Genomic DNA, 24,732 nt, shown 5'->3' on the forward strand with positions numbered 1-24,732 from the left:
GCTGCGGGACATGCTTACGGAGGCAGCGACCCGGCAATCGTGATTTCTTTAATTCACGGAATCGGCCGATGACCAGACGCTTATGCACCAAAGAGCGCGCGCGATCCGCCGCCGGATCTACCCCGCCGCTATAGCTGCCGCCACCAAGCGCTAATGAGGTCACGGAAGGGCAACCCCGATCCCTCTGTGGTTCCACTCCTCCCAAATGCGGCAATGGCGGGCAGTAATGTGCCCCGGGTGTCTTGGTACGCCGAGGCACCCCGTTCCCCTTATATACACTGCGGCTATATACCTCCGCGTCAACGGGCTGGCCGCATGCGGTCTCCGTTTGATGTTCGTTCCTGTGATTCGTTCGGGTCACCAGTAGAATGATGGTATAATCGAGTGCGCATCTTTTTTTTTTCTTCTTCTTTCTTTGTAGTGCGCCGCTATAAATGGAAGAAGTAGTGGTGTACGGGCATTTCTGCGCCGCGATCTGCTATGGCTAGAAATGGGCTCGGTGGAAAAGGGTTGTTGCGCTGCGCCCATGGGTAAAGAACTTATTACAAGGCGGCTGCGCTGGGGATTGCTACCGGTCGTCATTTGCGATTGCCGTTTTGAACAGGAAGCTGTAGTCGCCAGTCACTTGCGCGTAAATGCGATCACGCAGAGATTGCGCAGGAAATATGGATGAGTGGTATTGTTACCGCGTAGCTTCAAGTCATACAGAGCAGGAAGTGGAAAGGCTTGCTGTAATGATAGTATACTTCAAGCTTTTTCACAAAAGCCATTGGATCACTCTTTAGGAGCGTTCATATCATTATTAAAGCTATATTCTGGTCAAAATATGATAGAAAACGCCGATAGGGTTAAACTTTGTAGAGGTCCTGTGTTATCGAGCACAATATAGTCACTAACCGTGCTTCATCTGCCGGCAAGGTTGGCTCCGTTTCGAAGTGTCTCGGCCCGTGGACAAGTATTTCTAATGAAAGGTTTTCACGCCCTTCTGAAGGCTTGCTTGACACTACAATTTGTGAAGAGCGCCGATCACGTCAGATTATATGTATCCTCCTAAGACCCCTTATACAATATATTGCACTTTACCTAAAATAATTTTTTTTTTCGAAATTCACTCGGAAGTGATTACGCAAAATTTCATTCTGGGTATGAAGTACGGCGCACGTGTAACTGTAAAGAAGTGGTTTACTCATATTCTTGTCATCCGCTTTCGAGAAATTTGACACTAAATTGATCTAGACCTCTGTGTCGCCTCCGATGGCCGAAAGCAACCTTGAGGTGTGCTTCAAAATCACTGAGATTGCGTGAAAATACCGGATGTGGCAGCAACATGGCAATGTACTACAAGTAGTTCCATCTACATTTCTGAGTTTAAGCATGAAATGCTAACGGTGGTATATAATGGTATATAAATTTTAGAAATTGTGTTTCAAGTTCATAACATAACAGCGGGCAATGAAATCCACCTTGAAGAGCAATTGAAGAGCACCTTGAAGAGCTCTAAGGTCTAGTCCATGAGCTTGTCTACTCGAAGTGGCGGACATTACTTGTGCAATAGATTGAAATGCACAATCGACTATTTACCAAAAATTCACTAATTAAGCTTTTAAACTGCCATTTACAAACTCTAGCCGGGGATTTCGCAAGGCGGATCCACTTGGAACGAATTCTCGTCATGACACCAGTTTCGAGATAATGAATCCCGAACTTTGCGGAGAAAGGCATTGTCGTTCCAGTTACTTGTGTGCTTCAATGCATGAAACGATGTAACGACAGCGCACTTTTACCACAAGTTTGACGGCGCATATCTCCCAAATGGTGTTATCTACACAATTCTTTTCAAGTGGATATATATGCTTGCAGTCTCACCCGCTAGACATTCTAAATTGCAATATGTGCAAGGTAGTTAGTTAAAAACTTAATTAGTATTTTTTAACTTAGTCAATTATGCATTTCAATTTTTCGTGGAAGTAATGTCCGCTTCTTCCAGTAGACCAGCTCATGGACTAGAATCGCGCTATCTGCCACAGGTCATTAATATATATATATATATATATATATATATATATATATATATATATACAGGGTGTTTCAGCGAACACATTCAGAATTTATTTAAGGTTGCCTGTGGCAGATAGCCCAATTCTAGTTAATGAGCTGGTCTACTCGAAGAGGCGGACATTACTTGCACAAAAAATTGAAATGCATAATCGACTAATTAACAAAAATTGAATAATTAAGTTTTTAACTAATTATCTGATGGCCCATATTGCAATTTACAAATTGTAGCCGTGGAGTTCGCAAGGCGGATACACTTGGAATTAATTCTCAGGATCACACCAGTTTCAAGATATTAATTCCCGAACTTTGCGGAGAAATGCATTGGCGTTCCAGTTAATTGTGTGCTTCAATACATAAAGCGACATTTTGTTAAGAATTTAACTGGAACGCCAATGCATTCAGGAATTAATATCTCGAAACCGGTGTCATCCTGAAAATTAATTCCCAGTGTATCCGCCTTGAGAACTCCACGGCTACAATTTGTAAATTGCAATATGGGCCATCAGGTAATTAGTTAAAAACTTAATTAGTGAATTTGTGTTAATTAGTCGATTATGCATTTCAATTTTTTGTGCAAGTAATGTCCGCCTCTTCGAGTAGACCAGCTCAATAACTAGAATTGGGCCATCTGCCACAGGCAAGTTTTAAGAATTTTTGAAAGTGTTCGCTGAAACGCCCTGTATATATATGGCATTGGACTTGGCGTTATCGATCATTCCAACCAAGAATGAGTAGGCATTGGTGAATGCAACGCCCAGGCGTAAGCGACACAGTACTGTTTCTTTACTTCGGGGAAGACCAGGTAGCAGGCACATTCGCATAGAAGGGTTGAGAGAAGCCAGGTCTGAGCTAGAGCACTAGCTGCATAGGCTCGGGCTTACCCGAAAGCCCGGGCCCGGGCTTTTCTACCCGGGCCCGGGCCCGGGTAGAACAGTTTTTTTCACGGGCTCGGGCCGGGCTCGGGCACGGCGTGTGCTTTTTGACCCGGGCCCGGGCCGGGCTCGGGTTTTTTGACGCGGGTCTGGGCCGGGCTCAGGCTTTCTGGTGGTGTGCATGTAACGTGCAGCGAGTTATTCTCGGGCGTCTCAACTTTGAAAAACATTATTTTTCGGTCTCGGGCCGGGTTCGGGCCGGTTTCGAGTCGGGCTCAGGCCGGGCTCAGGCCGGGCTCGGGCCTAAGGTAAAGGGGTGGCGGGCCGGGCCGGGCGGGTAACGTAGATTATTTCCGGGCCCGGGCCGGGCCCGGGTTTCGCCATAAGAGTTTTGTTCGGGCTCGGGCGGGCCGCCGCCCAACGTAAAAACGGGCCCGGGCCGGGACCGGGCTGAAAAAATCGGCCCGTGCAGTGCTCTAGTCTGAGCCACTTCTGCAAACCCATATCACGCGCTAGCTTGCTTACGGTGCTGGGCTCCGTACGTCAGCTTACCTGCCAACTCTCGCGAGTTTTTCGTAAAGTTTATGAATTTGAGCTCGTTCTACATTTTCATGAAAGGTTGCGTCACGTTCTAGGAAAAAAATAAATTCTGTTGGCGGAAAAAGCTTCGAAGGCGTTGATGAATGGGGGGACGCAAGATTGGGACAAAATTCATGCATGCAAAAAAAGGAATTGTATGAGGTACTTGCGCCGCCTTCCTGAGGCAGTGCAAGACGCTGTACACTACTAGTGGGGTACTTGTTTTGAGCATGTTTATTCAGTATAATGTCTGGTGTGTGTGCTCAGGGCAAAGTTTTTAAGAATGCATGCGATACATCATATTACATCATGACATCTCAGGTGCATCGGGTGCTAAAATGTTAGGGAGCGTAATATACATAATCACACAAGCAATATTCTGTGAATGAAATATCCCTGCATATTTAATGTGAGGTAGCTCAGAGCCATATGACCTTTCGCTGCAAAGCACGAGGCAGCGGTTTCTTTACCGGGCTGCGGTGGCAGCATTCCGGCGGGAACCGAAAGAAAAAGAAGATTGTGCACATGTTTACTTGGATTTAGGTGCACTTTAGTGAACCTCACGCGGACAAAATTAATCCGAAGATCTCCATTAGTGAGTCTCTCGCTATGTACTACTCACCCTTGGAACGTAAAAAAAAACCTACCACTAATTAACTACTGTAAAGTCTAAATGGTTTAGCGCGCGCAAGCTACAACAGAAAAGCACTACCGCGTCATAAGCGACCTGCAGTTCTTTACTTGAGGCCCTTTGCCTATAGCTGTCGGATTGTGCAAAAGCGGCCCAGACGAAAAATGAAAACCGCAAACAATGGTGCAACGGGTTCGCCTGACGCTGCGCCACTTGCCACACAGACTGAAGACAAATCCGAGGGACCCGCACTCTTGACAAAAGGTTTTGTAACGCGTTTTTCGAGCTTCGCGCTCCCTGCTATCGCTCCCCACGATACGCCGATGGCGGGGGCGCGTGACGAAAGGGCTGCCTAACCACCGCTTCTCGTGCGCGTGTATGTCAAGGACGTGCAGATAGCGAGTCGCCCGTGGTCGACTGTACGAGCTGGTTGTAGGGACACGAACGAGAAATATTACCGAGAAATACATATCTTGGCCAGCGGACTGTCATGCGCGGTAAGAGAAAAAAGAAAGAAAAGCTGCAGCAGCGAAAGCGAGGCATTTCCAGTAAGAACATCGCTGGAGGGTACACGGCATACGTAATCGGCAGCCTTCCACGAATCCGAGAAATATTTCGCTGCGCCATGGCGACATCTTAAGGAAGACGGACCGTTATGTCCTTTTCCTTCCGCAGGACACTCGAATCGAGGGCAACCGTCGGCTACCTGCGGGGCGCCGTATTTTAAAAGCAGCCGCGCGCCGCTCGCGCGGGCAAATAGATTCACGGGGGTCACATAAATTACAGGAAGCCCGACATGGAAGGACGTCCGGTAGCAAGGAAAGGGGGACGACGACGACGCGCGGAGCACGCCACTCGACCAAGCCATGTAGCAGTGGGTCGGTCGCGAAGCACGGGTCGCTGAATAGCGCCATAAATTGAGACGTCGCACGGTGCGACCGCGTCTTCTTGGCGACGGGCACAATCAGGAACCACGAGCGTATTCAGCGCGGTCCGAGGGGGGCGCGCCTTATCCGGAGCAAGTTTTGCAGCTCGTGACCCGAGCGTGACCCGCCGGTGGAATAGCGGGAAACGCGCGCACCTCTCGGCCGTGCGCAGAGTCACCGTTGGCCAAGGGGCCGCAAGAACTCGCTAATGAAGCCCGGTCGCCCAAAGGTGAAAGCGCGCAGCGGCGCCAGGCGTTACACAACAACAGAACGTAGTACATACACACACAAAAACACACTCACCCGCCGTCGAAGCGCGAGGCGACGTTCACGGTGCCCTCCGGTTCAGCGTAGCCGCCAGATCCACTGCCACCAGGGGTCAGCGTGACGCAAGCGGAGCTCTGGTATGTGTGCAGGGGGTCTTTGTATTCCGGTTCTAGTTCAATGTCCGTGCTGCTCGCCGGGCATCCGACCAATTCGTCTCTCCGCTGACTGGAGATGGTAATTGTGCGCTCGCTCAGGATCTCTTTATTTGCAGGCGACGCGAAGCATGTGTCCACCTCTTCCAGCGCCTCGAAGAAGCTCTGGCTGCCGCGCGAGTCGAGCAGGCCGTTGCGGATAACGACGGTGGAGCTCGAGCAGTGCTCTGTCGTTTTGACGACTTTGGAGTATGACAGCAGCTCTTGCACCGGCTGCAAAGGTTCCGCGTGTCTGCGCAGCTCGAAGGCAATGTCATCGCTGTCGTCGTCGTAACTGTTCTGCTCGTTGGCATCCGCAAGGTGCATCTCCTCTTCTTCCGGGGCGCACTCGCGTTCAACGTGGGATCGCTCGCGCTCGTCACGGCGTGGAGAGGGCTCGGACGAGCCGAAGTCAAGTTGTAATAGCTTGTCTAGAGCCATGGCTGCGGCGACATGGCTTTCTTTTGCGTCCGCCAGCCGCCTGTCAACTTCCATGCCAATCTCTTGGTCAGAGCCTTCTTCTTGTTCTTGGAGAGGGGACAGCGTGTCTGGTCTGGATTCTTGATCTTCTTCCGAGGTCAAGTGGTACTCGGTGTCACTGCAGATGTCTTCGTTAAGGCGCTGCTGCGGTGACGACATATCTTGAAAGGACTCTGGGGGTGCGATGGGCGACGGTAGACCCAGCACGTCGCAGAGCGCGTCCTTGCCGTCGTTGAGGATTCCAGGATCGTCAACGAAATCAAGATCTTGCTCGTCGTCGTCCACGCACGTTTCCTCGTGGCCGTCTAGTTCTCGCTCAAGCTGCTCGAAGGGACTCAGAACTTTCTCGAGATCGAACGTGTGGGACGGCCTGTCGAGCGACTGCTGCCGAGTATGCTCCGAAAAACTCGAGTTGGCGGTGCTTGCTCTCGAGAACTTCTCGATGACGGTCGACACGGAGCTACCGGTGTCGTCAGACTCGCACTCGAGTAGCTTTTTGTCTTCTTCGGCTAGGAGGTCCACGTAGAAGTCTGGCTGGACGGGCCGGTCACCCTTGTCCCCACTGCCACTACGTTTCCGCATAAGCTCTTCCCATCCCGGAAGCCTCATGCTCAGCGACATGCCCGGAAACGCGGGCGTCTGCGATTGCTCTTCCGAATCGGAGTAGCTGCACTTTGGCCGGCGTGGCGGCAGTGGCGGCGGAATGGAGGGCCTCCGCAGGGACGGACTGCGCTCGATACCCGAGGCGTGCTTCTCGAATAGCTCGACATGCTGTCGAACACTCGTCGTGGACGCTGATGCGGCGAGGTCGCTGCCATTGCACCCTCCGATGGAGGACTTCCGCGGCGGAATCGGTGGCGGTGGGTTCTTCCGAGCTCGGCCCACCGACGTCTCACCCTGGTGTCGCAGCAGCAGCTTGATGCACACCGGAGAGTCTCGGAGCAGAGTTACGCAGTCCAAGCGAGTCATCGAGGTGACGGGGTATCGCCGATCTCGAGGATCTCGTCGCCTTCCTTGATGGGCGATATCTTCCACTGCGCCCTAGAAGCCGGGCTCTCGGGTGTGATGGACTGAATGAAGACCCTGGACACATTGTCGGCCGCCGCAGTACCTCCAACGAACTTGAGTGCCATGCCAAGCCTCTCACCGGGAAGCCGATACACGAGCACTTCTTCGGTAGCGTTCGGTGTTTCGTCGACTTCTAGCAGCGTCACATAATTGTCGCGATCGCTTTGCCCCGGCGAGACGACGCTGCCACCGACAGAGTCCTCCACGGACACAACGGTGACGAACTCTTTCGTTCCAGCCGCCGATGGCTTGAGCAAGACCGGAGGCGGGCTCTGCTCGCCATTGTAGGCTGGCACCGGATCGCTCAAGTCGGCGTCGTTGTAAACTTCCATGATGATCACGTTGTCCGGCAGCGTTGCCATAGAAGAAGCTGGTCCCTCGCTGCGTCTGCCCTACATGGTGCTCAATGTGTCACGCAGCGCGGAACCATGTCTCAGCTTTCGGCCACGGACCACACCTGTAACAAAGGAAGCAGAGAGAATATATAGATTTGTACACAACGCGTCGAGTGTGACTATACGCGAGATAACGCGCAACTTTTACAAAAATACATTTGGGAGCAACTTTCTCTAGTGAAATGTAAATGTGGCTGATCTCTGCGATCAGTTATGCGCTGGACTAGTTATGCACTGATCGATCAGTTATGCACGGGCTGGTGTAATCGTTTTTTTAAATATACTTATCTAGGAGGCATCAGCTGACGATAGAACATCCCGTGTCGTTCCGTTAAACTGTCATGGTTTTTGGCTCATGCTTCATTCACAAGAAACGTGGGTGCTCTGAATAGCTTGTTCAAACAATATACGTTGAGACAAATAAACTACTAATGCGAGACCATATTCCACTTACACGAGCTTTGGAAACAGCCTAGCGACATTTAATTTAATTATTTTGTGGTAATCGGATAAAATTTCAAGGAATAGAAACATAGGTCCAGTGAATGTAAATAAGACAAAGATACACAGGACGAGGGAGACTTGAATTGACCATTAGTAGTCGAACAAGGGACGCTTCTCGAGTCAACCTTAATTTTTTTTTTCGACGGGGTAACAAGGGGTCAAAACGAAGACAAGACCCCTTGTCGAAAAGTTGGCGACAGAGGCGTCCGTTGTTCGACCAGTGTCGATAACTTATAGATTCAATGAATGTTCTACCCTCGTGTAATTGCCACCAAACCTGTGAGTTCTCGATTCCCCTCTATTTCGCAATGATTCAAGAAACGTTGAGGTTACCCCGTCAGGTAAGGAGTGGGCGCTTCGGGCTATTATACCCGTCTCCGCGTTTGCTTGGTTCTGCGCACGCTGAATACGAAGGACGAGTGCTGTATATCCACATAATCTATGTGGATCGCTACACGCGGAAGTCCCAAGGACGGCATAATCGCACTTCCCGCAATGCATCACCAACGAGAAACACACACGACCTGTTGAAAGGGCCCACTCCGGTATATAGCATCTGGCGGGCCACGTACGGCACCACTCGGTGCCTCGATCATGACACACAAAGGGGCCATTATTTTCTAATCTATCCGGCTTGGTGCGCGCATGATTCTCGGTGCGTGCACGCCACTATCAACAAGAGGTGGCCGAGAACCTTCCCAGTGAAAAAGAAGGACCCCAAAAATGGCGGCTCACGCAAAAGCCGAAATGCCGCGCGCGTGCGCTTCACCGAGTGATCGATTTCGGAGCGCGGACTGCGTCCCGCGCGGCATTGTAATGAGACGTTTGGACTCGATAGAGAGGTACGTATAAGGACAGACGTGCTCCGCGTGCTTAGGTCCCGCACATACACCTGCACACAATCACTATATATGCAGCGTTTACTAAACCGCTCGCCTCTGTATGCACATCGCGCGTACGCACTCGGAACGAGACTGACGCTGCGGCTGACCGTCAGGTCAGCCAACTTTGTATCTCGACCTAAGCGCTCAGCGGGATGACACGAGAGCGCGCCTTTCCTTCACAGAGATGGATTGGACGCTCAAACGGTCTAAGGACATGAGACCGCGCCTCGATCTCGTGAGAGGTCGCTGCCGAACGGCGCCGCCAGAGTTCGAGCTCAAACACGGCCACGTCTGCAGCGAGATGCCGCTCTGGCCTCTGTTTTTTCTCCTGCACGCGAAGGCATATACCATGCATACACGCCGTTATAGTCCACACAGACGCCATACACAGAAAGATGAGGAGGCACACACACGCTCAGGGAACCGAGAACGGGCAGCGTGCGTATGTTAAAAGCAAGCCCGTCAGGCTCTTATATACCCTGCCGCACAAAAAAGGGTGCAGTGCTGGGGAAGATGGCGTGATCCGGAAAGTTCTCGAGCTCACCTACAGGTATACCTGTAACAAGAACTGCTCGTGATTGGCTACCTCAGTACTTCGATATCGTGACGTTGAATATTGTGATAGGTCCGAATGCTGGGACCGGCTAATCAAAAAGTAAACTCCTTCAACTATTCTGTTCTTCCTTCGTGCTGCATGCTCTTGCGAGTTCGGATACCGTTGCGCGTCAGGCGCCTACAGTTGGGTGAATCCGGCCTCCACCTTTCTGAACGCTGCAGCGTTTTAATGAGACATGTTATAGCGGCACTCGCTGGCTATCGCGCGCGCGTGTTGCGTTGACCTTTGCGCGGCCTCGAGTGACCATCTTGATGCCTGGCGCGCCTCATAGGAAAGCTCGCTCGCGCCGGCCGTCACAAAACGGCTCATTGCAGAAACACGAACCGGCTAAACAAGCCATCCGCTTTGGAGATAACCGAGTGGTCGTCGTGGTGAGGTCGCTAATCGAGAGAGCGCGGCTAGCTGGCCGAGACGGGGAAGTTATAGGGCGTTCAGGGGAATACGAATAGACGTACTTGATAGACAAGAGGGCACGCGAAGCACAGAGGCCGCGGTATAGGCGGGGAACGTTTGCGTGCAGCGATGGCCTCTATGGCGGTTGACAGCGGCTCGAGGGACAAGCTACGCCGCGTTCATGACGGTCCGTAATTGGAAATGGCGGGAGTACACTTCGGTCGCCTTCGTCGCCACGGCGCGCAAAACCGAAAACGGCGCGGGCATAATGGTGCGTCTACTTGTGTATGCGTTAGTGCGAGGAAATGAAAACGAGACCAGCAAGTGGCAAAACGAAACAAGCAAGCTTTGCTTGTCTGTCCGTACTTAATGTAAGCGCGACACTTTCCGGACGGCGAAATATCTTTCCGGGGGCCTCAGTAGATTGAGATGGTGGAATGTGCTAGTGCTTGCATTCTAGCGAAATACGGTGCACAGCGTAGTGCACTGTGAGACTCTCGTAGAAAAGCAAGAGATAAGTTTAGTAATAATGAATATCGTGCTGTCGTTTTGGTGCAAACGCAGAAGCGGGCATCACAAGGCGTTGCATATACTAATCTCGCGAACTTCAGCCCCCTCCTGTGTCCTCTTTAACCACGATTAAAAAAAAATTACGACAAACACGACAGAGCTTTCTTAGCTAATAGAGAATAATAAGCGTCAGCAATTCACGCTCCTTTGCTGACTTTACCAGTAGCTGAACTTCACCCAGCAGGCCTCGTGAAGTAGCTCTTCATTCCGCATACTGGAGGAAGGTTCATGAGAGAAAAAAATGCTCGCAAGCTATTGAAAAGAGTGTTTATCTGTGATAAGCTCACTTTATGGGATTTTTTATTTTACCTGATTTTGGTCAATTCAACGCCTGGGTTCATGCACCTTCATTTGAATCTAATCCGTGCTTTCTTATGAGCCCTGAATTTAGTTCAGTTACGTGACCCGACTTTGTGTTTACTTTCGTGCACCTATGTTACTGAACTTTGTGTTGCTGTGTTTCTGAGTTGACTACCAGTTTTAGTGTGGCATTAGTGTACTTATGAGACTGGACTTTGTGTTATTGTGGTTTGGAGTCGACTTTTAGTTTTATTGCGCGTAGATAAATATTTTCCCCCTATCTCTGTGAAAATGAGTAGCCGGCGCCAATTGAAGGCGACACCATCTCCTAAATACCAAATAATAATAAAAAAAATTCATTCACCCTTATGTAGCATGAAGCTAGAGAGGAGACATTGTAGGAAACCGCGTGGGTCCATTTTGTAGCTTTGTCCTACATTTGGGTGAATCACAATTTTTCGTTTCATTTCCAGCTTGCGGGATTCTCCAGAACTGATTTACCGTATTCGTGTGTCAGATTTCGTTGCTATGATAGCATGAACACGATTTCGTAGTGTTAGTATTCACTTAATATATTTATTCATGATAATGTTACATATAATGTATTTTTGTGCAAGCCTAGCTGGAAACAACGCGCAATGTTTGCGTGGTGTTTCCACAAGGTGACCTTTTTGGATAAAAGAAATGCATTTCGCAATGCCTTGCACTGAACGGCGCGCGTATAGTAGTCACAAGTCGGAAAGAATATACTCTAAAAAGAAAAATGAAGAAGAGGTGACGACAGAGGAAACTTTTTCTAGACTGCTTTTCGTAGCCGCAAATCACCGAGTTGATTAGATTTCACCATGCGCGGACGGGGTGTCGCAAGACGCGTTTCTTCCACGCGCGAGTGTTTACAAAAGTCCGCGCGCCTCAACGCCTTAAGGTTTTGCGCGTATGTACACAGACGCAGCTGGCAAATGACCGTGCTGTGCCAACAAATTTCCGCGTACACATATGTAAGCATATCAAGAACACGGGACAATGATGCAAAAAAGAGAGAGATAGAGAAAGAAAAAAGGATAGAAATAACGCTCCAAGACATATTCAAACACGGTAGTGGTTGCTAATGCGTGTCAGCCTTTCTTTCTTTATTTTTTTTCACACCTGGCAACTAAATCGAGTGTCGGCTTCGCATTTCAACTGGATGCCATGAAGCGACGGGTCGCGCACACACGGTGGAAGGCTGGAGAAAGCGATGCTTGAGTGTCGGGAAGAAAACCGAGAATTTTGCGCAGCGAGGTGTGACGAATGCTTTCGAAAAACCGTCAGCGAGCGAGACACTCACACACTGCCAAATGCCAATTTTAGCAGCCGTCTATGCTCGTAGGAGAAGCGCACTCTATACCACCTGGGCGCAGCAGTCAGTATGGCGCCGGGTTTCCCGCTGGCAGGGAATGACGTCTACGCCCACAACTTAGCAACTTAGCCCTTCGGGGTGGGCTGAAAAGAGAGAAAGAATGTTTTGCGGTGAATCGTGCGAATGCGGCGGTGCGGGGTCTCACAGAAGCGGGAGACCGTGCGTAAGAAGTTCCTTATTTGCGCTCGCTATCTGCAGGTTTTAAGCGGAAGCTTTCACCTTCTTGCTGCGGAGATAGTGACGACGACAACGTGATGGGCGTGATGGCGCTGCGTCGGTACGCCTGCCGAAAAGGTGTGCCGATCAGGTGGTCGCTCTATTGACATTTCTATAGTGACCCCACCGTGAGCTGCGGAATCTTGGATGCGACGTTACTCCCCATATTTACGCGGCGCCCATTTGGCTCTTTGGCAACGTTAAGGAGGCACCACGTGCGTCAGACTTGGCGCGATGAATAAAGAATTGTAGCGATTTGGGCCTGTTGGTTGTACATCGGAAATAGTTTGAAGCGCAAATACACAGACACAAAAGAGCACATCAGACACTGCTCTGTCTAATACATTCAATGGAAAGGGAAGCCGTACCTTCAGAAAAAAGGCATATGCATTGGTTCATGCATAGCACCGGCTCTAAGTGATTTGTTTTTGGCCAGATTAGACAGAGCAGTGCTGCGCTGTTTGGAAGGCAAGCGTGTAGCTAAAGTCTTCCGTTACGTTGACGACTACATTGTTTTCCTTGAGATGGGCATTGATTAGATGCAGGAAAATGCGCTTGTTGTTCTCGAGACGTTTAAAGACTGTTTTAAGTCCCTTGAATTGACGCATGAAATGCCCCGTAACAGTACTCTTAAGTTTCTTGACACTAAGATTGTTTTTAGATCGGACAAAATCTGTTGGTGCTATGAACCGCGAAGTAATAAGCCGATTTTGCCCTATGCCTCGGTACATTCTAAACTGGTTAAAAGAGGAATAATCAATTTGTGTTTTTTGAATGCAGTTAAGAAATCGTGTTCGCATCAGATGCAATCAAGTCTTCGCTACCAGGTGGAGCAATTGTTACAAGCTGGATACCCGTTGCATGTGCAGTGCTCTGTTGCAGAATCTTTGCTCCGAAGATTGCGCATGGAGATTAATCGATCACAGGTTTCATCCCCCAACACGCATCAGAAAGTGGCTGTCATCCCTTATATTCATGGGCTGTCACATAATATCAAAAAGATTGCAGGCCGCTCGAAAGTTAATGTTGTGTTTTCTGCACCACAAAAGCTCATTAAATTCTGCAATCAGAGGTACGTTCGTAATCAAAGAGGCTGCAATAAGCAGCACAAAGACCCTTTTGTTCACTGTACTACTAATGTAGTCTACAGTATCCCGCTAACATGTGGCAAGCAATACATAGGGCAGACGGGGAGATGTTTGAATGAACGTTTGAAGGAACACGCGCTAAACGTAAAGAAAACGGCACGTGATGGTTGGTTGGCGATGCACTGCAGTTCCTGTCAATGTAGACCTCTTTTTGAAAAGTGTGCTATTGTCAGCAGAAGTGACCATAGGCTCACCCGTGAGATAATAGAAGCTGAAAAGATATCCTCATTAGGCTCAGCCTGTATCAGCACTCCTTCTGTACACCTGTCGATAAAGAGCTGTCCTTTCTTAGACGGCACTGTGCGCATGTGCCGCGGTAGTGGGAACATAGTATAAACACGTGTGGTGGTCAATAAACCCTGTTGGGAGTTTGCGCTCGTCTGTGTCTCATGTGCTCTTTTGTGTCTGTGTATTTGCGCTTCAAACTATTTCGCGATGAATAAAGTTAGTTTGAAAATAGTAGGAAACCTAGCAGCCTTGTGCGACCTTGCAGAATCACAACCCAAGCTGCATCGAAACATACTTCGAGACATAGACCTTTGTGCCCTGCGAGGATGAGAACATTACCTGCTAAGAGGTGTTTCTGGTTGCTGTAAACTTTCTGCGGCTTTGCGTTGACACCGCTTTAGTGCGCAGGGTCGAACCGCAACTGCCTTTGGCTGTGTTATTTGCTGATAACGACGTTGGTAACGTGCTTTATTCCCACTGAAGTGCGTTGGATATACGTATTCCTTGTGAAACGCAGAAGTGGCTTCTCCTCATGCAGACTCTTATAGCAGAGAAGCCAGCTCATACGAACGTTTTTGCGGAGGTAGGTTGTACACGACAAACTTGACAATGTTCTGAAGAAATGTCTGCATGTACGTAGCGCATATTGGTACAAAGCCGATTTTTATGGAATTAGATTCATTGTGAGAAGACTCCCGCTTATTTAGCTCGCTTAGTTGTGCAACAGATAGCAAAATTATCGGAAGTACTCACGCGCTGCGCGTAACCAAGAACGTTACCCCGACCACAGTGAGCATGCGATTGGCAAATAAGTTACGAATGTAGTACATTAGCCTGAATCCAAACTTGGGGCTAGCGCTGAACCGATTTGAACTCAACTCCCCTCCCGGAAATGTGGGCATGCACAAAATTGCTGTGCACTAGGTCATCCGCTCAACATAGCAGTGGAGTGGACGGTGACGAAAAGAAGGGGCAAAAGAATGCCATCGCATGACGAGACCTCATCGCGAAGTCGCAACGCCTGACTGCCGGGGGTCTCGTGCCGGCTTCCTCGTTCCGCCACGAGTAAAAATAACAATAATAAAAAAAGAAACACCGCGTATAATATGCCTTTATACGGCTGACTTCCGTGGAGGAGACCCGTTGTCCTCCTCAAGGCGATTGTGCCACTTACTCACACGCTGACCGCACAAAGGGACCCCCGAAGGACCCCTTCGCATTCCGGCATGGGTCGCCCATATATGGCGGCGGATCCGTCGCTCACAATGGACGCCGGAAAGATGGCAGGACCTCGACATTCGTTGTCGTTGTTGTTGTCATCGTTACCTGGGCTGCTGTGATTGACTGCGGCGCCTCTGCGTCTTTCGCTTCGTTTCGTTTCATTTTTTTCCTCAGCATCACACCCGGGTCTCGTGCAGCGCCGGAAGCCGGGACAACGAGTCGCTGCGTAACACCAACTGCACCGTTCTGCGAAGCACTGCGACTCCCCAATTCGAGGATGCAGGAAGGTATGAGGAGGAGTAGATGCAATGCACTGGGCGGGGTTGGGGTGTGCGCGGTGCAGTGGGGGTCACGGGCGTGCGTCCGGCACGCGAGGCAATCAGTCGGAGCGTGCCGAACTTCGACCACCGCAACCGGTGTCGGGCGGCGACGATGAGGAAAAGAGCGCTGCTGCGGGAGGCGGCCGCCGCCAATCGCATCATCGGCCGCTGGCGTTGTCCGGCCCGGCCAAATTGCTCCGCAATGGCCCGGCACCAAAGCGGAGTACCACGATGACCTTGCGATGACCTTGCCCCGTGCGCGCGCGCGCGCGCGCACGCGGAGGCCTTGGTTTTGTGACGAATGCCCGCAACAGTGCGCATCGCGATGGAGAGAAGATGCATTGGCGCCGTATACGTACAGAGCGGGGAGGAGCGAGCGGCTCGATCGCATGCAAGCCGCGCTCTTTTTCATTCGCTCCAGTGAACTCGTGCGCGAGCTGAAGAGTTCCTTTTGGCGCACGTTGCCCGGCGATCGAGACGGCGGCGGGTGGCACAGATCTCCTGAAGCGTTCTCCAATTCACCCCTTGTCGAGGAGAACAAGGGCAAGGATAGGGGAGAGGGATATCTGAATGAGAGAATGGAGTTTCATCCCTGCACACATATATATACCTCTGTTTGGAACAAATGGCTGGAATCGATGAGGCAGCAAGTGAATAGCGCAAAAGATAAAAATAACAAAACAGGATAGGAAGGCTAGCGCCACGAGCCAACGGCGTCTGGACGATAGGAAAGAGCACCCGCGGTCGAAAGAGGCTACGCTGGAGGAGAAGGCAGAACTCTTCGCCAGGTTCAAATGAAGAATGCTCCTACGCCCGATATCATTCTGCGCTTCATTTTCTTTCCTTCTGAACTCCCACGATAGTTGTCGTGTAGAGGTACAGATACGATAAGAAAATGGGGTGAACGCAAATGCTTATAAAGAAAAAGCTTTGTAACTTCTACATGCGTCCTGAAATTAAGATCTGCGTACAAAAGTTGTGTTGGTTGAACACCGCAGTGCGCTCTTCAATTTCTGGCTGCATGTGGAAGCCTGCATGCGAAGAAATTGAAGGGAATGAGTTGTTGCCATGTTTTGAGCCGCCAACAACAACAGCAAGACGAACCTCACTTTTGCTCGCGGTATAGGCTGGTGTAGGGCTTTCACAGGAGGCCCAGTATTTGAAGTTCGGCAAAGAGTGCCGGAATCGAGCTCTATTCTTGCACCGAGCTCTAGTCTACTGCCATAACTATATAGAAACGACGAATGTGTAAGTGTGGAGCACTGTTGGAGCTCAGCAAAGAGAGCTAGCAATGCGAAGCTTCGAGCCATGCAGGAACAACTGTACACAGGAAGGCATGCAGGGCGCAAAAAGTTGGCGAGTGGATCAGTTAGCTGGCACGTGGGTTGCGGGAATATCGGTAGCAGCCGGTTTTTCTTGCGCACGCGTTTTGTAAAAGCTTAGCCAGATGTGCTCGAATCGGTGAGCAGCTACGACGACCGAGAGAGATAGCATTGCGTTCAAATCTGCGCGATTTGGCAACCTGAAAACTTGGTACCAGTGCTTCAGAGGAAAAGTGGAAGGAAGGGGATAAGAAAATAAGGGAATGGAACTGATGGAGCGCGAGCCGGTAATCGATATTTCTAAAACCAAGAGTGGGCTCTAGACGCACGTCAACAGTAGAGTGGTTCCCAAAATTGAAGCCCGGAGAAATGACGATGATTTGCCGTGATTTAATTGCTTATCTCGACAAAATTATTGTTAATTCTTTCCAAGATTAGAAGTAGCATCCACGAATTAATACAGCTGGAGTACCTCTTTGCGTACAATTATTGTCGAAGATTAACAATAAAGCAAGAAACGGGGGGGGATAAGTTACCCACCTATACCAACAATTGTACTAATGTGTGCTAATGCGTACAAAAAAGGTGCGCATGCGTTAACCAGCAACCACACGAAGCGCACTTCCTGTATATTTTCACCGTGACGTCGCCCGGAGTCGGCGCCTCTATGACGTTGCACGATGACCACTCTGTATATTTAGGTGAAGTATATTGTCACCCATTAAAGGCGGACAACGCGTGGCACACACATTTCAGCCATGGAAGACTGTTGTCATGGCTGAAACGCTGGTTAATTCGCGGTGAAGAACGGACGCATCTGGTGAAGTCCCGACGCTGAAGGTACGTCGCGAATGCGCACCATGTGGCTTAGCCTCTGAAGTAAACAAAGGGAAGCTTGATATGCACAGTGGGCTGGCTAATAATGCATGCAGCGACTTCGTTTTGCACGCCTCGAATTTGTCGACTGCGGCGCACACTGACGAATAACTCGGTATGTCCTATAGCCACGGCGCAGTAAAACAGAAAACAAGAAAACTGACTGCACCCTCACGACAGCGCACTGTATAGCCTGTTTGGAGACACACTGTAACCGGTAATCAGCTGCAAGTGAGCGGCAGATCTACGACGAGGCATCAGTGTCAGGTCGGCCGCCGGCGCGCCATTACAATTCCTTCTCTCGCGCACTTCGTTGCTGCAAGGATTTTCGTTGTCTCAGTGTCTTTGGTTCCTCGGACGCGCATACGTGCCAGAGTGGTGAGGAAGGAGTGCGCGAGGCAGCGTAAGTAGCGAGACAATCGCCGGCGATTGTGACTTGGGGAAAAGGAGCGCTCACGCTTCCGCATTTCGGAGAAGCAAGCGCGTGTGCGCACGCACGCATGCGCGCAGGCGAGCAAGCGAAGCTCAAGAGAACGTTAAGAAGATTGCGCACGATGCCACTTGGCCGAGACGACAGTCCTCGAAATGTCAGCCGCCGGCTCCGCGGCCCCTCCCACCGTGTGCGCGGCCACTGTTCAGCGGGGAAGTGTATTTCGACACGCCGGGAGAGCGGCCTCCCTGCTGGATGACAAAGGTGCGTCTCAACCGAAGGGGACCACGCGCTGAACTGAATTCCAGCAGCCGCAAAACCGTTGCGATGTATATGTGTCGTGTCGGAGCAGCGAAATCGCGGTCCTCGTCCCGAATAACAGAAACGCGCCTACCACCCGTCGTGGGTAGCGCGGCGGCTGTGGCGTTCTGCAGCAGTGGAACGTGTTCGTTTCTCGAGCCCACATTTTGTCCACAGCTGCACCTTGGTGTAAGCTCATTTCGAGCCGCAGGCCTAAGTGCGACGCGACAGAACGACAGATCACTAGGAAGTGTATGTTACATAAGTTACCTTCTCGGAAATTGTAACAGAAATTACGGAAGAACACTATTCGCGAGAGGCGATATAGAGTATGCCATACGCACTTGGGCAGTATTGTCGCATCTATATCCTAGTGAACATCTTACAGGCCTAAACGCCTGTGCGCTAGAGCGAGTGAACTAGTTTGTTGGCATGCAATATCTGGTTGGACTTTCGAGGTTCGATGAATTTCATATCAACCATAGATGTGGGAAAATATTTGATGGAGGGAGACAGGAAATATTTTACCTTCATTGTCTACTCTTACGTGTATGGAGTGACTGCTTCTGGGACAGTCGGTATCTCGGCGGATGTACTTGTGGATATATGTGCGGGTGTTATATGCGCACAGAATGTAAGCACCAGCACACGGACTTATATAAATAATGTGATCAAATTCATGAGACGCCAAAGCGGGACGATAGGGTGTGATTAACGTTGTGACCTTTGTGGCGTTTAAACATAAACGTTGCATGAGGTTGGACGCTGAATATACAGGATGAAAGCAAACACAGTGGTACGCATTGCCGTTAGTTGTATAAGATGTAATACACACAGCTTCACATGGATTCCACCATGTGCTTATTGGAGCTGCATAATTTCTTTTTTTTTTCGAAATAAGCGGTACAGCTTTATGTGAGAAATTCGCACGGACTGGCACAGATGTCATTTGTAGTTATATCCTCATTAGAAAGTTAATACGAACCTCGGGGAAATTTTGCTGAATACAACGATATAGTCAAGAATTTCAGTTTCTGCGGGCAGGCATCACTGGCGGATCCAGAGGGCCAGTCGCGTCATAGATCCACTTTTTGATGCAATCCACCGGCTTTCCGTCACAATATCTTCAAGGCGTTATGCTGATAGCATAAACTTTCATTTAATGTCTTGCGTGCAGGTGTACAATATTCCGCACTAAAAGGCGAATTTCGCGGTGCCGGATTGCCCCAAATAATGTCGTCTACTCTAATAAATGTAACACTTTCATATTCACCAGCAGAAAACAGAAAGATTGCCTTTTTTTTCCCTTTTGTCATGTTAGTGGGATTTAACATAACAGGCATACGCAGTCCCCGTTCTGGCAACCTACTTCTTACGGATCATTGATTTGAGGAAGGCGCCAGTGTCTGCTGTACTATAATGCCAAGCTATCATTTTTACCGCGGCCAGTATCTCCAATGGGTCAAAAAAGAAAAAGAAAACCGAGAAAAGAAAAACAGTATACAGAAGGAAAGAAAGTATGGACGGTCGACCGCGCTTGGCTGACTGATGCATGTAATTCCCGCAGTTGTTCTTTCGTCGCCAGTATATACGATAGCAAACCGGCTGTCATCTGCAGAATCGTTCCGATAAAGGCGCCACGAATAGTCCGGCACGTGCTTTCGACAGTTCCTCCTTGCAACGTTCAAATCGATGAGCGAAATCTTTGTATCAAAGCCACAATAGAGCGAGATATTGAGATAAGGTAGGCTGAGAACAGAGCTGGTTCGCTCTATACTTTTCTTTTTCCTTGCAGAACGTGTGTGCTCCACTGCTTTCTTTCTGTTCGACTTCTTTATTATAGTTCTTCTTTTTAATTTTTTACAGGCTCACTCACGCTTAACGCCAAGGAAACGAATGCCAATCAGTATTTCTTCGTTTTCTCTCCAGACCGTAGCTCGCGAAATGGCATTCCTATTTCTTTTCCTCCACAGCGCAGCTCGCGAAACGGCGTTATAATTGTTTCGCGCCCCGCCCCTTCGTTATTGGAGACGAAAAGGAAGCAAAACCGCGAAACGATCGCGTCCAGCCATCTTGGCAGCGCGAAGAGGCAATTTACGGAGGAATCTCGGACGGATCAGATACGCGATGCAGGACGACGGCGACCATGCAGAGTGAGGAAAAAAAAAAAAAAAAAAAAAAAAAACGTTGTTGGCCGCTCGGCCGCGCTGCTTTTTCAAGGCGCGAGATCGACACCTCGTACGTAGGCGCCGTCGCGCCGGGGCAGCACTGGACACCTGGAAGGACACTCCGTAATTAATCACCGTCCCTCGGCGGTATTAGGCAGTTTACGCAACGGCAGCGACGAATCGCGCGCGGGTTGAAATGACGAAACTGAAAGAATGCGCTGGCAGCTATGTATAGGCCGATTTAGTTCAGGCTGGCGGACGTTGCAACCATGAATATATATATATATATATATATATATATATATATATATTTTGTCAAGTAAAGTGATGCCAAATCGGGGCCGGTATAACGTAACGACTCATTCTGCTCGACTATATCCTTTTCTTATCATCCAATGCACACGATCGGTTGATCCTGGTGATGACGTAGGTGGAGCGCCCCGGGTCTTAAGATTACCAAGCTAAGCATTAACTGGTCAGCAGTCTAGATAAGAGACGTTTATAGCATTGGAGAAAAAAAAAAGGAAAACAGGGAAGAGATTTATAGAACCGGAGTCAGTGCAGGTGTAGGTAACGGTACGATATAGTGAAATAAGTTGTAATCCGAAAGTTAAGATCGAGATATGATAGGCAAATAGCTAGATGGCGATAGATGTAGTAAAACCTGATTAAATCAAGCAGGCTAGGTGACTATTTGTCTCCGCACCGTTTCGAACGGTATGTCAATCAACATCTTCATCATCAACATCATCAAGAAGTGCGAGAAAGAATAGAAGGGGAATAGAATCATTGCATTATATTCCGGCCCTACAGTATGCTTGAATACAGAGCCAACGCACGTAGATAGCGCATCTTTTTAGTGCATCTTCTTTAACTAGCACAAAGCTGCACCTTAACAATGAAATCACGTCGCTTCCATGCTAACAGTCAAAGAGGGCAATATCTCTTCACTTCCATCAAATCGACTGCAGCCACTGATGGTGCTATGACACAACGCTCTCGGCATCTGTTTCAGTACCAATATAAGGTCGGTGCGGATAGGCAAGGAAGTCAAGGAAGCAGTCTTTATTTCTTATCCGCGAAATGGGGAGATTGAAGCGAAATGACCTCTCTGATCATGAAGCACAATGCGCTGTTCACGAGAACGCACTATCATTACCGCCAAAGTCCGTTGCAAGACGAACGGCGCTTCCTAAAATGGTTTCCTTTACCTTGAGCTGCGTCAATCCGAAACCACGGTGCCTCCGCAGTTTATCTAATCTCATTGCTTCTGCGAAATGCTTGCACCCCTCGAATGTTATTCACTTTCTGTGAAACTCTCACTACACTATACTCTGATAGACTCCTGGTACGATAACTCGTTCCAAATGTGCCCGTGCAAAGCATCAAGATACAAGCGTGTCATCAGTTTCCAAGTAATCACAGCAGCACTCTGCACCTACGCAAGCTCGTCCTTGCCCGCCTTATTTGCTAACTTATCAGCTCCTCCGCGCCTCCGTGCAGATAGGACTGTATTGGGTGTTCTCCTCGCGATTATTTACCTTGGACGATTTAGCCGAGCGGTTTCGGTTTATAATGTCGAGTACCCATTACGACGTCCGAGTTGAATAGAGGTCATGACTTCAAAAGCGTCAACCGCCGCGGCGTAACATCTTAGAGCGATGCAGAGATAGGGAGAAAGAGAGAGAGGTGTAGTTTCAGATTTCACAGCCTAATTATTTATTATTTGGTGGCTCCAGTGACGTACTAATTGTGCTTTTCACTGCATGGAGACATCACATAAGAAATTAATAGGCTGTGAAATGTGAAACAACACATTTATCTACAATGTAATGCCTGCCCTTCAAGCTGATGCCATGAGAACTAGAAACTCTCTATGGGACCTGTGGGCTACGAAAGTATTTTATTTATTTATCTTTACCTTACGATTCTCACCGCTGACTTTTATCCCTGCTTAGGCCACTGAGCCATCCTTATGATTAAAGTCAACTCTCTCTGTTTTCTGTTAACGCAGTTTGAAGCTAGGTAGCAGCAAATTTTGCTTCCGCTGTATATTTTCTACTTGTCCCCTGTGATGTCAAGCAGCTTATACGTGTAATGCTAGGTACGTGAATCTCTTCCCTGAGCTGAAAGTACGTGAAGAATGAAGAACAAACCCAGGAAATTTGGGCGGGTTATCAGCTGTGGTACACAATGGCTGCGCCCGCATCATGCAGTAGAAAAGAAGGCGTGCTATCAAAATTTCGATATTTATAATGTTGTACTGAAGACACAGGCCGATTTGATCACGTTCAGCACACCGAGAGCTCAACAGTACCGCACATTTTCTAATTGGGTCACAAAACAACGCCCTCCGAAGGAGTTGCAGCGGCAATGGATGGACAACTTTCGAGCCATCCACTACACGAAAATGCATATCCCATGGCTCCTAGGATGTGCTGAATGCGTACATAGGACGCCCCCCCTCTCACGTACGTTTGGTCACGCGTGTTGCGTCCTGCGGACTTATCTTCCTTATGTGTGAGGGACATCATGGGGACATGCTATAGTACATTGCACGGACATGTCAGGGCCTTTTTGCACAGTGTTTGCTAGATTGAATATTACCTTCACCGCAGACGCTCTCTCATTGATGCAAGAAATTGAATTGTCTGAAAAGGGCAGTGTGTTCACACAAGAAGATCACAAATGCGCGCAGATGCGCGTGCGGGCGGTATTTTCCTCTTTCTACATCTTCCGCCGGGCCCAAGTGGTTTATTGAACTCGCTGAAGTTTTTGAAGTAAATTATGCCAGACCGTCAGTGAAGTACAGTCTATGCATGAGCTGGAGAAATGATAGCCTTGGGTTATAATATGAACATATCAGAAAATATATTTCTCTCTATCGAGTAAACTGAAAGTGCAAGTGTCTGAGAGGACTATTGACGGTGTGAGCCGAAAACGGTGCAGATGCAATATTCTCGGGAGGTCCTTCGTAAGATATTTTAATTGGACGTTGGACGGATGTGCCATTCGACCATAAATCGGGTGCACTGATGTTAGAACGTGACCTGGTTGTCCAATGATGAAGTGTTCCAGCAGGGTATATAACGGCTTAACCTTCACATATAATACGGGCTGTAAGGTGCAAACATCGGATGCTTTGGAAAGTGGACATTTTTAGCTAGCTACCCTATTCAAGGCACTTCAACTAGAAATATCCAACACCCTCCAAAGTAGAACCAAAAGGGGATTAAGGCGCGTTCGGGTTAAGTATGACAGTGATTTAACGTGACCATCGCACACCCTTCTGCCTCCCTAAGCTTGTATGGTCTCCATTGCCAGTAAAATTAACATGCTTAAGTGCGCCTGGCCTCCACAATACAAACACAATAAAAAGTATAAAATAAATGCTTGGCTCCACGATAGCAGCCAAGGAACTCACTTAATTGTTTTTGAAGGCACTTGGCACAAGACACTGGCAGTGCAAACGGCTTCATGCACCGTGAAAGCGGCAAGCATGGACTCGAAAAAAAAAAAAAAAAAGAAATATGGTTGGGCGTTAGGTAACGTGCATTGCTCGGACATAGCAGTGGTGAAATTAAATGCCGCTGCTGCCTTTCCCGCCGGTAAGAGCAGCGGAAGCAACGGAACCGGTTCAGCGCTGCCAGTGCCGCTGACGCCGCTCCGCAATGGAAATGGGTCCCGCGCGCTTTTTCGTACCCGCTGCGACGCGTGTGCGTCAGACAGAGATGGTGGCGCCATCTGCGAGTGGTGCGGTGAACGAGTAGGTCACGGCGGCCGGCGCTAGGCGCGCTGTTCGGCTTTCAGCTCGGCGGAGGGAAAATGAAAGTGATGGAGAGCCGCAACGGGCAACTAAATCTAAACTGAGCTCGGCCGACTCGCGATTACTTCGTTAAAGTAAATAAACAAATAAAAAAAATTAAATAAACGTTTGCTCACGGTCACGTGGGCTGATTGGATTGTATTTCTTTTAACCTCCAGGAAGAAATAATGTTGCCGCTTTGAATGCCGCCAACGATTCGGCAATATTTCCCCCTTCTCATCGCACCATTTTCAAATGTTCGATATCTGCCTTATTGACTTCGTACGAACTCCTACGGGAACGGTACTAAGTTTTCTTGTTGTTGGTAAGGAGGCACAGTTCCCAACTTCGTTTGCTTGCCCAGTAGTCGTTTCGTTTTTGGCTCAGCAGTCATGTGCGTTTATTTCATCACGGCCTATCCTATCTCGTACTGCATGGATTAGCGCAAATAAAAGCTTCGCCTTTAAGAGTAAGAACGCGATAGCGTTATCGGGACCCGTTCGCATCGCATCGTTCGCATACGGCAAGTAAGCTTCATTCACTGCAACACTGAACGTGGGAAAGC

General features: G+C 49.1%; 1 protein-coding gene across 1 annotated transcript in view; it reads right to left on the reverse strand.

Annotated features, from left to right (window-relative positions):
* LOC119442424 (uncharacterized) overlaps positions 1 to 24,732 on the reverse strand; it is a 204,871-nt gene that overhangs the window by 120,461 nt on the left and 59,678 nt on the right. Inside the window, 2 exon segments of the mRNA XM_037707301.2 lie at positions 5,370 to 6,987; positions 6,990 to 7,529. Of these exon segments, the coding sequence (XP_037563229.2) occupies positions 5,370 to 6,987; positions 6,990 to 7,434 (2,063 nt within the window). The 5' untranslated portion in view covers positions 7,435 to 7,529.

The sequence above is a fragment of the Dermacentor silvarum genome, chromosome 2 (genome assembly GCF_013339745.2).
Source record: "Dermacentor silvarum isolate Dsil-2018 chromosome 2, BIME_Dsil_1.4, whole genome shotgun sequence".
Taxonomy (NCBI): Eukaryota; Metazoa; Arthropoda; class Arachnida; order Ixodida; family Ixodidae; genus Dermacentor; species Dermacentor silvarum.